This window comes from Hemicordylus capensis, chromosome 8, assembly GCF_027244095.1.
Source record: "Hemicordylus capensis ecotype Gifberg chromosome 8, rHemCap1.1.pri, whole genome shotgun sequence".
Taxonomy (NCBI): Eukaryota; Metazoa; Chordata; class Lepidosauria; order Squamata; family Cordylidae; genus Hemicordylus; species Hemicordylus capensis.
The window spans coordinates 4931172-4945952 of NC_069664.1; the positions used below are offsets into that span (position 1 = coordinate 4931172).

General features: G+C 43.9%; 1 protein-coding gene and 1 long non-coding RNA gene across 3 annotated transcripts in view; one reads left to right on the forward strand and one right to left on the reverse strand.

Annotated features, from left to right (window-relative positions):
- Positions 1–14781, forward strand: part of KCTD9 (potassium channel tetramerization domain containing 9) — a 22786-nt gene continuing 8005 nt past the window's right edge. The window contains exons 1-6 of one of the 2 annotated variants that reach the window (XM_053269078.1): positions 1–148; positions 5630–5751; positions 7697–7740; positions 7865–7961; positions 10053–10111; positions 12616–12744. In XM_053269078.1, coding sequence (XP_053125053.1) covers positions 101–148; positions 5630–5751; positions 7697–7740; positions 7865–7961; positions 10053–10111; positions 12616–12744 — 499 coding nt within the window. In that variant the 5' untranslated portion in view covers positions 1–100. The remainder of the gene's footprint in view (positions 149–5629; positions 5752–7696; positions 7741–7864; positions 7962–10052; positions 10112–12615; positions 12745–14781) is intronic. The other variant, XM_053269079.1, reaches the window with a different exon arrangement.
- The window catches only part of LOC128333547 (uncharacterized), a 19236-nt gene continuing 12328 nt past the window's right edge, over positions 7874–14781 (reverse strand). The window contains exons 2-3 of the long non-coding RNA XR_008310964.1: positions 12033–12157; positions 7874–8200 (exon numbers count right to left, since the gene is read on the reverse strand). This is a non-coding gene — a long non-coding RNA (uncharacterized LOC128333547). The remainder of the gene's footprint in view (positions 8201–12032; positions 12158–14781) is intronic.

Below are 14781 nucleotides of genomic sequence, written 5' to 3' on the forward strand. Positions count from 1 at the left end.
CGCACATGTTAGTTACGGAGCCCCGGCTTCCGGGTTTGTAGCCAGGCTGGCAAGAAGTCCTAGGAGCGGTTCAGACGCCTTAGTAACTCTGGGGGGGGATATGAGACGAGTCACCCTGTTTGTTAATGGCAGCCCCAGGAATGGAAAGGTGAGGGGGCCTGGGTGGGGAAGGGGGAGGCGCCTTGGCGGGAAGGGAAGCGGCTTAATCCTGTGCAATAGTCAGTCTGAGTCGTCTAGGTCTCTGCTCCCAAGGAGCTTGCAAGCTGAAAGACACCGTGGCGCAAAGGTGATTTAAGCTGATCACGAAGTCCTGATGCTTAAACGGGTGCGCCCCCCCCCGTTAGACTCCTTTACAGGGTCTTGAGAGGAAAGACTATTTTGTTTAGAGTGGAAGTTGAGGGTTGGGAAGAGACCCTCGAGGTCGTCTAGTCCAGCCCCCCGCTCAGCTCAGGAGTCAGCTTCAGCATCCCTGGCCAGCAGTGTCCGCTCTAAGGCCTGTTCTCACATGTATTTTGTTGTCTGTTCAGTTAATTTTAGATCCCACTTGGGTTTAACATGATAACTGGGCAAAGAGGCACCTTTAAAAAGTGGTGTTTCTCTTCATTTAGCAGGGGGAGAGCAACTGGCCCTATCCACCCCCAGCACAGCATCCCTCCAGTGGCTGTTGCTGGTGTCTATCTTATGGTTTCTTTTTGAGATTGTGAGCCCTTTGAGGATAGGAAGCCTATCTATCTATCTATCTATGTAAACTACTTTGGGACCTTGTGTTGAAAAGCGGTATATAAGTAGTAATAGTTGTTTACCAGGAAGGCCCCACTCTGAATGCATGTGTGCACACGCTGCCTTGATACTGCTTCCCAGAACAAAACTCATTCTGCACACAGATGAACAGAACCCTGCTGGCCAGTCTCTGTTTGGAAACCACCAGCAGAGGAGAACCGCCCATTGAATGAGGCAGACTGCATCGCTGTTATACAGGGACCATAGCCGGGAAATTATTCCTAATGTCTAGCCTGGATGTGAAATTCTTCCTACTGTTTAGCCTGAATGAGTAGCACTAAGTGAGATAGACCATTCTGCTGTCAAAGGGCTCTTTGAGCTAGGAAATCCTGCCTAATGTCTAGTCTGAGTTTGCTCCCTTGTAATTGCAATCCTTTGGTACAAGTCTCGCCCTGGGAGCCACAGAGAAGAAGTCCATGCCTTCTACGTTGCAGCCCTTCAGATATCTGTAGGCAACTGTCACATCTCTCCTTAGTTTCCTCTTCAGGCTAAACCTCCCTAGCTCATTCCTCATAGGACTTGCTTTCCAGACCTCTCTGTTGCCCTCCCCGTAATCCTTTCCAGTTTATCAAGGTGCCTCTTCAAATGTAGTGCCAAGAACTGAACACAGGATTCCAAATGAGTTCTGTTTTGAGGAATCTGGTTTTAATGCTTTTATTCTGCCTTTTGGACTGCTGGAAATTGTCACGGTGGCTTCCAAACTCTTTATTTTTACAATAGGCAGTTAGAAAAACCCGTTTAAAAACACCCCAAATTATCTAGCTTGGATGCAGGCACTATGTTGGGTTCTAAAACTAGCAGTTATGACCAAAGACTGTGCAAAATTTGCAGCGAGAACAAAAACTCCCCTGTACCCTTCAGCAGGGTGTCCCGAGACCCAGCGTGCTCATGGCCAAATCCGGAGAGCTTGGACAGACAGTGTCTACCTTTGAGTGATGACAATGGCATGGCTGTCTTTGCAGAGAGAGTGGCTGTACTGCTGAATTTTCCTGCCCTCCCCACCCACAAATGGGCTTTCTCCAGAGGCTCCTAAGTTATTGCAGGAATATATTTAGATCATTAATTTACATATCACTATTCATCCGAACAGTTCTCAAGGTGGTTTACAAAGGAAAAATAATAATAGGAAGAGGGTGGTTCACTGTCCCCAATGGACTAAAAAGAAACGCAAGGGAGACAGATGCCAGTAGCAACTACTGAGGGATGCCATGCTCGGCTGGATAGAGCCAGTTGTTCTCCCTGTGCTAAATATAAGAGAGCCACCACTTCATGGGCATCTCAGTGAGCATCTGCTGTGGTTTCTTAATGGGACCTTTGTATACAGGGGCCTCTATACATCTGTATACAGATATACGACACTTCTGTTTGAGTAATAGCAACTCCCCAGCATCCACTGTACTAGAAGGTGCACTCCTAGATAGAACTCCTAGATAGCGCAAAAAGAGCTTTAGTTTTATTTGCTATAGTAGTAATTTCTAACACTCTGCATGGTATTAATTGGTATTAAATGGAATGTTGGAAATCTGATTTAAATTAAGTTCCTGTCTATAAAGCCCTTAATGGTTTCGTACCTGAAGGGCTTGCCTATTGCTGCATGAAACTGGCTGGACACTTTGTTCATCCTCAGAGACCCTCCTTTGGGCTCCTTTATCTGAAATCAGGAGGGTGGTGATGACCAAGGAGAGGGCCTTTTTGGTCATGGCAGGAAACTCATGATCGCTCTCTCTGGGGAGGTCCACTGAGTGCCAACTATACTGTCATTGTGGCATCAGACTAAGACATCTTTATATGTCTGTATACGTGAGGTTAAACCAGTACAACAAGGGTTACATCCGTGGATCAGAGGTGGCCAGAAATGACTGCAGTGGTCATTTTCAGTTGCCATTTTGTGCATCGGAGCCATTTTCTGGTTCGTTCCCCCCCCCCCAAAAAAAAACAGTCAGGAAGTGATTTTTCACAACCCTAACCCAATTTTAATTTTGCATCCCCCCACCCCGTGTTTTGGCCAGTTTCCCAGCCTTCAGGAACCTGACCCCCACAATTACATTGACTGCAATGACCTGGTATTCACAGTTTCCTCCACCGTGGGAATGTTGGGGAACAGAACCCCCACGAATATCAAGGTTTTCCTGTACTTTAATTGCTCTTTTTATTTGAAAGGACTGTGTCTCTTGATGCACACTTTCCTTCTTGATAAAAGAGGGGAGCATGCCCAAAGCTATGCTCTTCTTGCCTGGATGGAGGGAGACTTGGAATGACAAGAGTTTGTGAACCCTTGACTCCCTCTCCCTTCAGCCCAGGTACAAAGTCACCTTTGCCTGGAGCATCCTGCTGAGCCAGCGGTGTTCTTTCCCAGACATGACTGCAGCATGCTTATGGGTCTATTTTGGGCTCCGTTCTTTTCTCAAGATCAGTTCTGCAAAGATTTATGCCTGTACCTAGCAGTATGAAACTAGATACTTGGACAGATGTTTGATAAAAGTTGACAAGATTTGAGCCCATGTGATGTGACAGAGATGCGCTAATTTAGGCTTAGCTCACTAGCCAGCCATTATCTGTGGTTGCCACCAAATATTCCCTCTCTTCCTTCCGATCCTTTTCTGGCACACAGGCAGAAGGCCCTAGGAGAGAAGCAGGTCTTGTGTCATTTGCATGGGGATGTAGAGACGATTAAAATATACAGTACACATTGTGACGTGTTTAGAAGTTCTGTTCTAGATCAAGTTGATTGAGAGATTTTAGATTTGAATTCAATTCTGGTTAACAGGGAAAATTCTGAACCAGTTTTTAGATACAGATTCAGTTCAACTCCTTGCACAAAACAGAATTGGGGTTGCCAAATTCCACCCTGAAAAAAATAATAGTTACGCTCTAGGTTGTTTTCTGCATCAGATTAGAATTTTTTTATACTACAATAGAGTGGATATATCAGAGTAGCTGTAAGCCCTCTGGACCATAGCTGAATTCCTTGGCTTTTTTGAATTGCATAGCTTTTTTTCTTACTAATATTCTTGCATTGTTCTCGGGGGTTTTAGGACTCTGAAGTAGTGCCTGGGTAGTATCAGGTGATGGTTCTGGAATGTGGTAAACAGAGGTGTGTCCCCTGTTCTGAATTTGGGACAGCTGGCATTCAAGAAGCAGCTTAATTGTCACTTTGGCAGCGCCAAGCAAGATTAGAGATGCAAATACTGGAACAGATGAGTCATGCAGACAGAAAATTGTTGTTTTAAGAAGCAGTCTGTGACATGGGGAAAATACGATGCAGGAAAGTTGTCTACGGCGATACTTTTGTTTTGCTGCACAGAGACTTGGGCTGAGAGATTTTAAAGGAAATGATAGCTTGAAATGACATGGGCTCCACACACCTTAGAACTGCTCTTGACAAAGCCAAGGTGCCAGAGAGCAATGGCGTCGAGAAACTTAACCTAGACTAGGATATTCAGAGGTAGAGTTATTTACGGATACTGATACAAATACGACAAATATGTATATACTGCTTTTCAGCAAAAGTTCCCAAAGTGGTTTACATAGATAGAAATAAATAATTACAATAAAATGGCAATAAAATTACAATAAAATAAAAACCAGCGACAGCCATCAGAGGGATGTGGTGTTGGGGATGGATGGGGCCAGTTGCTCTCCCCCTGCTAAATAAAGAAAATCACCACTTTGAAAAGGTGCCTCCTTGCTCAGTTAGCAGGGGACAGACTTAATAAAATCTTTATTTGCCCAGAGGCAGTCCAGGTTTTGTTCTATGTTAATTGCTAAGGGGATAAAAAGAAGCCCGCTTACCCTATCCCACGCTGTCTGTCACTAGGTTGGATAATTTTGTCAAGCATCTGGCTCCCAAATTTTTGGGTAAGCTCCTAGATCCAAAGAAAAATGGTCAAGGCCTGCCTTAGACACCCCTGCCCCCCCCATGTATCCCAATGCAATCTTTGAGATCCAGAGAAGAGGTCCTCTTAACTTGAGCTATGTATCAGATTCAGACCAGAAGGCCTCGAAGAGTGCCTCCTTGTAGTTATGAAGCTCTTGCCTGATGCATACTTGCTCTCAGGGCAAGCCATTGGGACACAAGGTTAAGTCAGCCAGGGTGGGGAATAATAATAAAGGCCCTGATAAAGGCCTAGTGCTCACCGAGGTGGTAAACCTGTGCTTGGGCTGCACCCACTTGGTGAAGGCAGTTTAGGAATGAAGAAGATGGGAAGCTGCTATATATTGAGTCAGACCATTGGTCCATCTAGCTCAATATTGTCTCTACACAGACTGGCAGCAGCTTCTCCAAGGCTGCAGGCAGGAGTCTCTCTCAGCCTATCTTGGAGATGCCAGGGAGGGAGCTTGAAACCTTCTGCTCTTCCCAGAGCAGCTCCATCCCCCAAGGGGAATATCTTAAGGTATTCACATGTAGTCTCCTATTAAAATGCAAACCCGTGCAGACCCTGCTTTGCAAAGGGGACAATTCATGCTTGCTACCACAAGACCAGCTTTCCATTTATTCAGAAATGAAAACTAATTTCTGAGTAAATGTGTGTAAAAGCAGGTCTTTAGAGCATTTATACAGAAGTCACTGAAAAAGATGGACTGCTGAAGCTGTATTTCCCCCCCCCCCCGGGCAAAAAACACACCCCTAAATTTATATTGCAAGTGGTCCTTGTGAATTCAAATTTAACCTACTGGCAAGTCCGCCAATTTAATCTAAAAGCTATTTCCTGGGGAAATGGCCAATAAAAGGAAGAGGGTTTGTTTTGTTTTAAGAAAAAGTTAAAATATTGTAAATATTTTTGGGGGAGACAGGAATTTAGTGGAGTTAATGTGTAGTAGACTAAAAAGTTTACCTTTTTCTTTGTAGGTCGTGGCTGTTTATGGGACTTTGTCCGATTTGCTTTCCGTCGCTAGTAGTAAGCTTGGTATAAAAGCAACCAGTGTGTACAATGGGAAAGGTGGACTTATTGATGACATTGCTTTAATTCGGTAAGACTGGTCTGAATTAAACATTTGCTAGCTGGCACGTTTCTTTAAAAACCAAAAGGGTCCAGAATCAACCTGGGGGAAAGGAACTCTAAAGCTACTTCTTAGGAAATGCCAGATTGGGTTCGTACCATTAAATTCTGGCATGCTGAAAGTGGGGGTGGCCATGAACCCCTGTTGTGAGACAGTGGCCCAGATCTGATGTCACAGCAGGGACATGCTATGGATTCTGCCCCCACTCCTCTTCTCACATGCACAGATGCCCTCTTCTGCTTCCTAGTTTGCAGTATTCGGAGTTTGCCTCAACATCTGAACTGGGCAAATTGTGATTATCACTACCCTTAGTTTGCTGCCAGCAGTTTAAGGTGAGTTTCTGACTCTGGCTTGGAGGCAAAGTAGTATTAGCAGCAGTAACCAGAGTTTGCCCAGTTAGGACAGTAAAGCAAACCAGCAAGTGGAGAGAGCTCACAAGTCTGTAATGCATAATAGATGGCCAGACCATGATTTTCTGTGATGGCTGATCTGGGCAAGAACATTGCATGGATTCTACTGTGAACTGATAGCAAGTACCTTTATAGTATATTTCTTGTGGGAGAACTGGTCATCCAATTATGTTACTTGTGGTCGCCTCATAAATAGATCCTGCTAGCGGATGGTGTTTTCTGCTTGATGTTGTAACAAATTTAGTGAGAAACATTCCTCAAACAAATCCTTCCAATTTGATTGTGCTTGCAAAAAATTTGAATTGATTCTAACTGGAATCTTTTCCCTCATGACAGCCTCAATCATGGCTGCTGTGTTACCATATTGAACAATTTTAAGGGGGCAGGGGATGCAAATGTATTGATTTTGGCAATCTGATATTTAACTTTTCTGCATGAAAATTTCCAAACACCATTTTTCTTACAGTGTCTTTCAGAGTCGAAAAATGCAATAACCACATTCTGAAATTAAGAGTTTCAATTTGTATACATCCCTTTTAGGAAAACTTAAAAATTGTCATGCATTTTGGTTTTTTTGAATATTTTCATACAACTGTGTTAAATGTTAGAATTAAATAGAATCTGTGTAATCGCAACTTAAACTTGCAATTTTAAAACTGCATGTATCCAAATAGCGCTGTGTTTGAGGCAAGCGGGAAGACATTCTGTGTCTATTTTATTGTTGTGAGCCATCCTGAGCAGTAGTGCACTGGAGGGGTGGGGTAGAAATATTTAAAATAAATAAATAATTTGCAGGGGATAGAGTTATTACCAATGTTTTTAATGCATGTGCAAATAGGGAAGAGCTTCCCATAACTGAGGAGGCTGCATGTAACAAGTCTGGATCAAAACTGGACGTTGAGAGTTTTTGCAAATTTAGGCAAATCTCATGGCTGTAGTCCTTCTGGGACTCTACCATTTCAGAATGCAAGTGGGGACCCACAGGTCTGGATGCTCCCTGTCCGTGACGGGCTATCTTCCTGGGAAGAAGGATCTAGCTTAGTCTTCTCCCTGATGTGTTAGTTTCTGTGTGCAGGAGTTTCTAATGTCAGGTCCCTTGGCAATACTGTGCCTACATTCTGTGGTGATGTCGTTTTAGGAGAACTACTAAAATTGTACTCTGCAGTCTTTCTGAATTGTTAACTGGCTCTCTGTCCAGTGTTCCCTCTATAAAGGATTCCCAGATGTTGTTGACTAAAACTCCCAGAATCCCCAAGCAAAAGCCATTGCAGCTGGGGATTCTGGGAGTTGTAGTCAACAACATCTGGGAATCCCTGTTAGAAGGAACACCATCTCTGTCACCAGACCGATTATCTTGTAGCAGTTCTGTTGATTTTAACTTCCCTAGTTTGGACTAAAAGGTTTAGAAATCAACCTATAACAATTGGTTACCATTAACTGAAATAGTTATATGCCCTCAGTTTGTACATGGAAGAAGTTGGCAACCTTTCTCTTTCCCATCGCAGGGATGATGATGTTCTTTTTGTATGTGAAGGGGAGCCATTTATTGGTAAGTCTCTTGTTTCTTGCTCAGTCTTTTTCTTTTTCTTTTTTTTTTTTTTTTGCATTGAGAGATGAGCGGCCAGAAGTTCACCCTGCCACTAAAAGTGTCTGTGCACATTCCATGTTTGTAGATCCTCAGACAGACGTCAGTCCTCCCGAAGCACTGACAGGATCTCATTCAGACTGGATAACACTGAACGTTGGAGGATGCTACTTCACTACTACCCGGTAGACTGTTACCTTCTTATTTTAAAACACCATTTTTTCAAGTTTGATGTTAAAAATTGAAGGGACATCTTGAATTCAGAGTCTTTTTCCTTTGGGTTAAAACAGGTTATACCTGTATTTAACCTCCTGTTTTCCAAGGGAGTCATCTTAAAATCAGAGCTGTCTTCAATTTGGGTAAATATGGTGTTTGCATTGTAAAATTTAAATAGTTTTAATTCATCATGAAGAACATCTGTGCCCTGGTAATGAGACAAAGTATTAAAAAAACCCAAGAGACAAAGCATTTAAACATTACCGCCAAGATTCAAATAATACCTGGCAAAAGGTTCGCCAGAGGAATAGGGGCCCCTGGGAGGCTGCATTACCTGCTTCCCAAGAAGAACCTCCCAGTAAGGGAGAAATTGTCCTAGTTCCTGCCCCACTGGTCAGAAAAGGAGCAGCTGCAAGGAGCTTTTTTATACACACACACCCCTACACCTACCTCCCTGCCAGCAAGAACTCTGATGTGCTTCAAATACCAGTTGCCAACGGACTGCAGACCTGATGAGAAGCATACTCTGGCCTCAACCATGGACCACACTGCTGGGGTATATGTGTGGTGTGTGTTAGATTTAAATACTCCAGTGCTTTTGTTTTAAGACATGCTGAAGATTTTTTTGATCAAATGGGGTATAATTGTCCCTTTTTCCCAGAGCATCACTGCCACTGTTACATGTAAGAGGGATTTCCAGATGTTCATAACTCCCATAATCCTGAGCCAAAGACCATTGCAGCTGGGGATGCTGGGAGTTGTAGTCGTCAACACCTGGGAATCACTCTTACAGGGAACGCTGATCGCAGCCCCTTGGAACATAATGGATGTCCCTCTTCCGTGGCATCCTACACTTCCAATCCAGATTAAACAATATAGTGCCAGTGTGTATATACCCATAAACGCCTTTTAAATCTTCACGTTTGTTTTGGTGGTAGAGACAGGAGTGACTGTATACAGTACATATATTGAGTTCATTGGAGAATGATTTTGAGTTCCACCATCTTTGATTAAAACTTTCTCTTTCTTAAACTACCTCAAATCATATGCCAGTTGGTGCCGATTGAGAAAATAGCATCCAAGCAAGTAGAAGCAGAGAGTGGGGCAGTTAACATGTAATGAATTGTGGCACTATGAGAAATAAATGAGTTTTTTGTTTGTGTGCTCTTCCCTTCCCCTCACAGGCTGCACCCAATTAGTTTATTGTCTAGGTTTTTGTCACACCATGGTTTTCTGTTGGCAAACTATGATTCATGCTTTGTCCTGAAAATGAGGATTGTAAACCAGGGTTTGGAATCAGGTGTGAATCAGTAAGACTGTGGGACAATTCCAAGGGAAATTGTATCGGTCAGTTACTTCTTCAGTATTGTAGACATAAGCAAATTTTCAAGTTGATAGTATATATACCCACTGGTAAGAGAACATTGCCTACTATAAGGCTGTGTGTGTGTGTGTGTGTGTGTGTGTGTGTGTGTGTGTATACACTATATATTTTTTACAAAATACTTCAATATTATAGATAGTGTCTGAAGCACACAAAATATGTTGGTAATGGAATCAGAATTTTTGGACATTGTTTCTGATTCCTAGTGACACATTTTGCATGTTTCAGACTCTGTAAAAATATAACCTGGTAGTAAGAGATGCTCTCTTGCCAGTGGGTATGTATAATATCGGCTTGAAATTTTGCTTATGTCTACAATATTGGAAAAAGTGGTAACATGCCTGATGCAGTTACTCATGGATTTGCCTTGTAGATAAAATGAGCACTTCAGAAAGCAACACCATCTCATTGCAACAGAAAATCAAACTTTGAAGCAGTATCCTTCGGCTCTTACTCTCTTTAGTGGATTCTCTGGTTTTTTTAATGTATTGGTTACTTCTCCAGATGATTCATTTGCCAACTAAAGTGTCCAATAAAAATACCAAATAAAAGCATAAAGCGTATAGAAACAAACCACATAAAAACAGAACAGATCAATAAAACTGTTTTGCAACTTGTACACTAAGCATAAAAAGTCTTCGACTTCCTCATTAACACAGATGCATTTCTTTCCTAGGAGCACTCTAGTTAGCAAAGAACCGGACAGCATGCTGGCTCGCATGTTTAAAGACAAAGGTCAGTATGGACTCAAATGCTTCTAAGTCTTTTGATGTGTGGAACCTTCTCTCAAAAGCCAGCAAATAGATTCTGTTGAGAGTGCATAATTCCTTGCCCATTGGATGATAAGCCAGCTATCTCAGTTGCAGCATGGAGATTAGGTGCAACATTCTGAGAATCTGTGCTTCCAATTTTTTTTTTTTTTAAGGTTTCTAGCCCTCATGCTACAAAGCACCATTGCTCTGGCAATAGGAGTTCCTTGCAGCCCAGAAAGTTTCCCACTCCGTCCTGATTTACTCAAAGCCAAATGTCAGCCCAAAATTGGTCCAGCAAGTTCTGTTTCTCTATTACTCATCCTCCAGGGAGTCTTAAGTCATAATGCTTCTGTTGTGCCTTCACAGGAAATTCCAAGGATAACAGAATCAGGCAGATTCCACTCTTTCCATTACTGTAGCCATAAGCAAATTTTCAAGTTGATATACTATATACCCACTGGCAAGAGAATATCTCCTGCTATAAAGCCATATTTTTACAAAACGCTTAAAATATTGTAGATAGTGTCTGAAATGTGCAAATCACTTCAGCGACGGAATCAGGATTGTTTGACATGATTTCTGATTCTGTTACCAATCTTTTTGGCACTTTTCAGACACTATCTGATGTTAAACCTAGTGTCTTGAAAGTGCATTGTAAAAATATAGTAGGAGATGTTCTCTTGCCAGAGAGTATATATAATATCAACTTGAAAATTTGTTTGTTGTGACATTCCAGATTCCGTTACCTTTGGAATTGGCCACATGTTCCAGGACATGGAAGAAACTGGCTTTTGGTCCAAGTGGGCCAGAAGTTTAGTATGGTCCAAAATGGGCAAGGGTGAAGACAGTACCCAAGCATAACCTCTCTGCGTACACATTTTGTAATAAGCCAGCAACTCTCTCTCCTCCGGTTTGTAAGATTACAGGTTCTGTTCATGTGCTTTAGCTTTTGTGAATCCTTTACATTCCTTTACTTTTTTCAGCTGCCGAATTTGTTTCGCTCGTGTTATTTATGTTACTTTATGGTCTGGTCCTGTGCATTGTGTCTCTTTGCTGCTGCTGCTGATCCTGGGTTGTGTTTACTTTAGGGTAGCAGTGAGGGGCAGAAAGGGCAAGCCCAGACAATGTGTTCTAGGTGTGTGGAATATTGGGAAGGAGGCAGTTAAGGGGATTGGAGGGAAGGGAGAGGTGAAGAGGAGGAAGGGAGGAGGAGAAAGCAGAAGAGCTATCATGTGGGTGAACCATCTGCAGGCCAGTGTGGGATGGATAGGCTTGTCACGCAAGCATCTGACAGACTCTGTTGTTGGAGATTGCAAATGGGTGCTCTGAATCAACTGGGACGCTGGCTGTGACTGTAGTTCAACTGCATATGCCGGGGGTCGTATATTTGTCTTTTAAGGGGATGGAAACTGTTGTGAACCTTAAAATCTCAAAACATAAAGAAGGCCTGTTTGATTTTAGTGGCATTTGGGCTCTCTAACCCCTTCCCAGAGACCTTTTATGAACCTTTGGCTCCCAGTTTTTATTACTTTATTATGATTATTATTTATTTTTTACATTTCACATCCCGCTGTTCTTCCAAGGAGCCCAGAGCAGTGTACTATATACTTAGTTCTCCTCGCAACAACCCTGTGAAGTAGGTGAGGCTGAGAGAGAAGTGACTGGCCCAGAGTCACCCAGCAAGTCTCATGGCTGAATGGGGATTTGAGCTCGGGTCTCCCTGGTCCTAGTCCAGCACTCTAACTACCACGCCACGTCTTCACAGGGTAAAAACATTTACAGTTGGATGTGGCTGTGTGGTATAGTAGTTATACTCAAGCAACAAATGTCTTTTAGACACAGTTCCCTGTCCCAGGGATCAAAGGACAAGTTTTCTTTGCACCCGGGAGGCCTTGCTCACTTACATACGTCTTGTCCTACCAGCATCACCAGTTCTCATTGTATGGGATTGCAATGTCCCCGATCATTCTGGTGCTTGTCTCTCCCTCCTGCTGCTAGTCCGATGTTGCATCCTGTTGGTTCCGCCTACCTATGGACAAGAAACATTAGCAGGAACCTCTCCAGACATAGGGATGGCACTGTCGCTCAGTGGTAGAGCAGCTGCTTTTCATGCAGAAAGTCCAAGGTTCGGTTCCTGGCCGCACCTCCAGGTTGGGCAGGGAAAGACTCCCGCCTGAAAACCTGGGGAGCTGTTTGCTACCAACAGTGTAGACAACACTGGCCAATAGTTCGATTCAGTATAGCATTTCAAGTGTTCATGCCTGCCCCCACATTCTTTTAATTTGGGCTTGCTTTTTAACTTTAGAATATTTTCTCTGTACAGAACCTTATTGGGAATTTTAAAATTGTGCCTTCTTCCAAACTCAGCCTGTCCTAAATTGCTTGCTTACACATGTGTAAAGTTGGCTCACTGGAGTCGAAACCTGATTTATGAAAGCACATGTTTAATGCTTTGCATTTTTCCCTGACACTTTCTGCTGGAAACAGATGTGTGGGGGAACAAGCAGGACCACAGGGGAGCCTTCCTGATTGACCGCAGCCCCAAGTACTTCGAACCAATTCTGAACTATTTGCGTCATGGACAACTCATTGTTAACGATGGCATTAACTTGCTGGGTATGTATTATAACAAGGGTTCCCAGCCGTGGGGCCCCCCTCTGTTGCTGGGCGACAACTCGCATCCTCTGCAGCCACAATACGTTGGCTGCATCCAAACTCTGATGTCCAATCAAGCCTAATAAGGCTGATGGTGTTGCCTCTGTGCAGCTTGGGGAATGGTGAGAGCTGGCCCATCCTTGCGGGACTTTGGAAGTTGCTTAATTTTCTTCTGTAAAGAGAAAAATCCACACCTGACCGCCAAGTCTGTAAGACTACACATGATGCTGAAGATCCATGGTCGGGTCTCCCATCTTTTCCCCCTTCAAGCAGACAACTGGTGTGAGTGTGGGATGGAGGGATGGATTTTGCTTAGGGGATGCAGTGCTGGATGAGAGTGTGTGTGAACTTTTCCCCAGTGCCATTTTCCTTATTGAAGTTGTGATCTCCCCTCCCCTGCAACACACACACACACTCACTCACTCTCTCTGAAGCCACTAATAGCCTTGCTGGGGAGAAAGACCAGCACAATACTTTAGAAAGAAGGCGGGTAATGGGAGGCATGATAGAGATGTATAAAACTATGCACAGTGTGGACTGAGTGGATAGAGTGAAGCTTTTCTCTCTCCTAATAGTTTCTTCACCATGAGCCCCATTGCTTGTGGAGATCTGGAGAGGTTCATCTGTGGTTGCTACCAGCTTGTCTGGCGGCTACTCAAGGATGGGCCTTCTCCGTTGCTGCCCCTGGGCTTTGGAATGCACCCCCTGCTGAAACAAGAGCCTCCCCATTTCTGCCGACTTTTTAAAAGGCGCTGGAGACATATTTGTTCTTCCAGACTTCTAATTAGATTTATAGCTTTATTCGTTTTTACTGTTGGGTTTTAAATGTTTTTAATGTGTTTGTTTTTTGTTTGAATTTGTATTTATTTGTACACCACCCAGAGATGCAGGTTTGGGGCGGTATGAAAATATGTTCAATAGCTATTAGAACCCAGGGTCATCCACTGAAGCTAAATGCTGGGAGATTCAGGACAGACAAAAGGAAGTCCCTCTGTCCACAGTGTGTAGTTAAACCATAGAATTCACTGCTGCCGGATGTGACGGCCACCCCTCTAGCTGGTTTTTAAAAGGGGATTCATCGGACTCATGGAGGATAGTAGGGCTGTCAGTGGCTACTAGCATGGATGGCTGTATATTCCCATCTGGATCAGAGGGGCCAAGCTCCTGAACGCCAGGTGCTGCTAGCGAACACCAGTCAATAGGAAGGAGCCGTTGCCTTCTCTTTCCTGTTCACAGGCTTTCCCGATGCATCTGGTTGGCCAGTGCCTGAAGCTGGATGCTGGATTAGATGAGCCTTTGGCCTGATCCAGCAGGGCTGCTCTTTTCTGTCATATAGTTACTTGTCTCTCCTCCCAACCAGTGTTCCCTCTAACAGGAATTCGTAGATGTTGTTGACTACAACTCCCAGAATCCCCAAGCAAAAGCTGTTGCAGCTGAGGATTCTGGGAGTTGGAGTCGACAACGTCTGGGAATCCCTGTTAGAGGGAACACTAACCCTCTCCACTCATCCTTAGTGGTACTAATAGTAGTTTTTTGGAGGGTGCAAATTCTATCATGAGAATAGTGGTTCTTGGAAGGGTTAAATGCCATCTGCCCACTCCACCCCAGCTGGTGTTAAGGCCTTGTTTTTAAAGGACATTGGGTCACTTCACAAGGTCATATTTAGGGTAGGAGAAGCCGCCTACCCTGATTCAAGAGCAGTGCACTCTTCCGTTACTTGCTCGTCTGCCCGTTAAAACCAAGGCTGGGCGTGGCGTTGGGGATCATCTGCCAAGCAGCAAGTGGCTCAGAGGGCTCCCTCCTACACAGATGTGATATCCAGCTGTTGAATGTGGTAGCAGGGAAAGCCCTCTGACCCAGCTGCAGCTGAGCCACTCAGCACAGATAGTGCCGCTAACATAGGAGGCTGCCTTCTACTGAGTCAGACCATTGGTCCATCTAGCTCAGTATTGTCTGCACAGACTGGCAGCAGCCATTCAAGGTTTCAGGCTCAGGGGT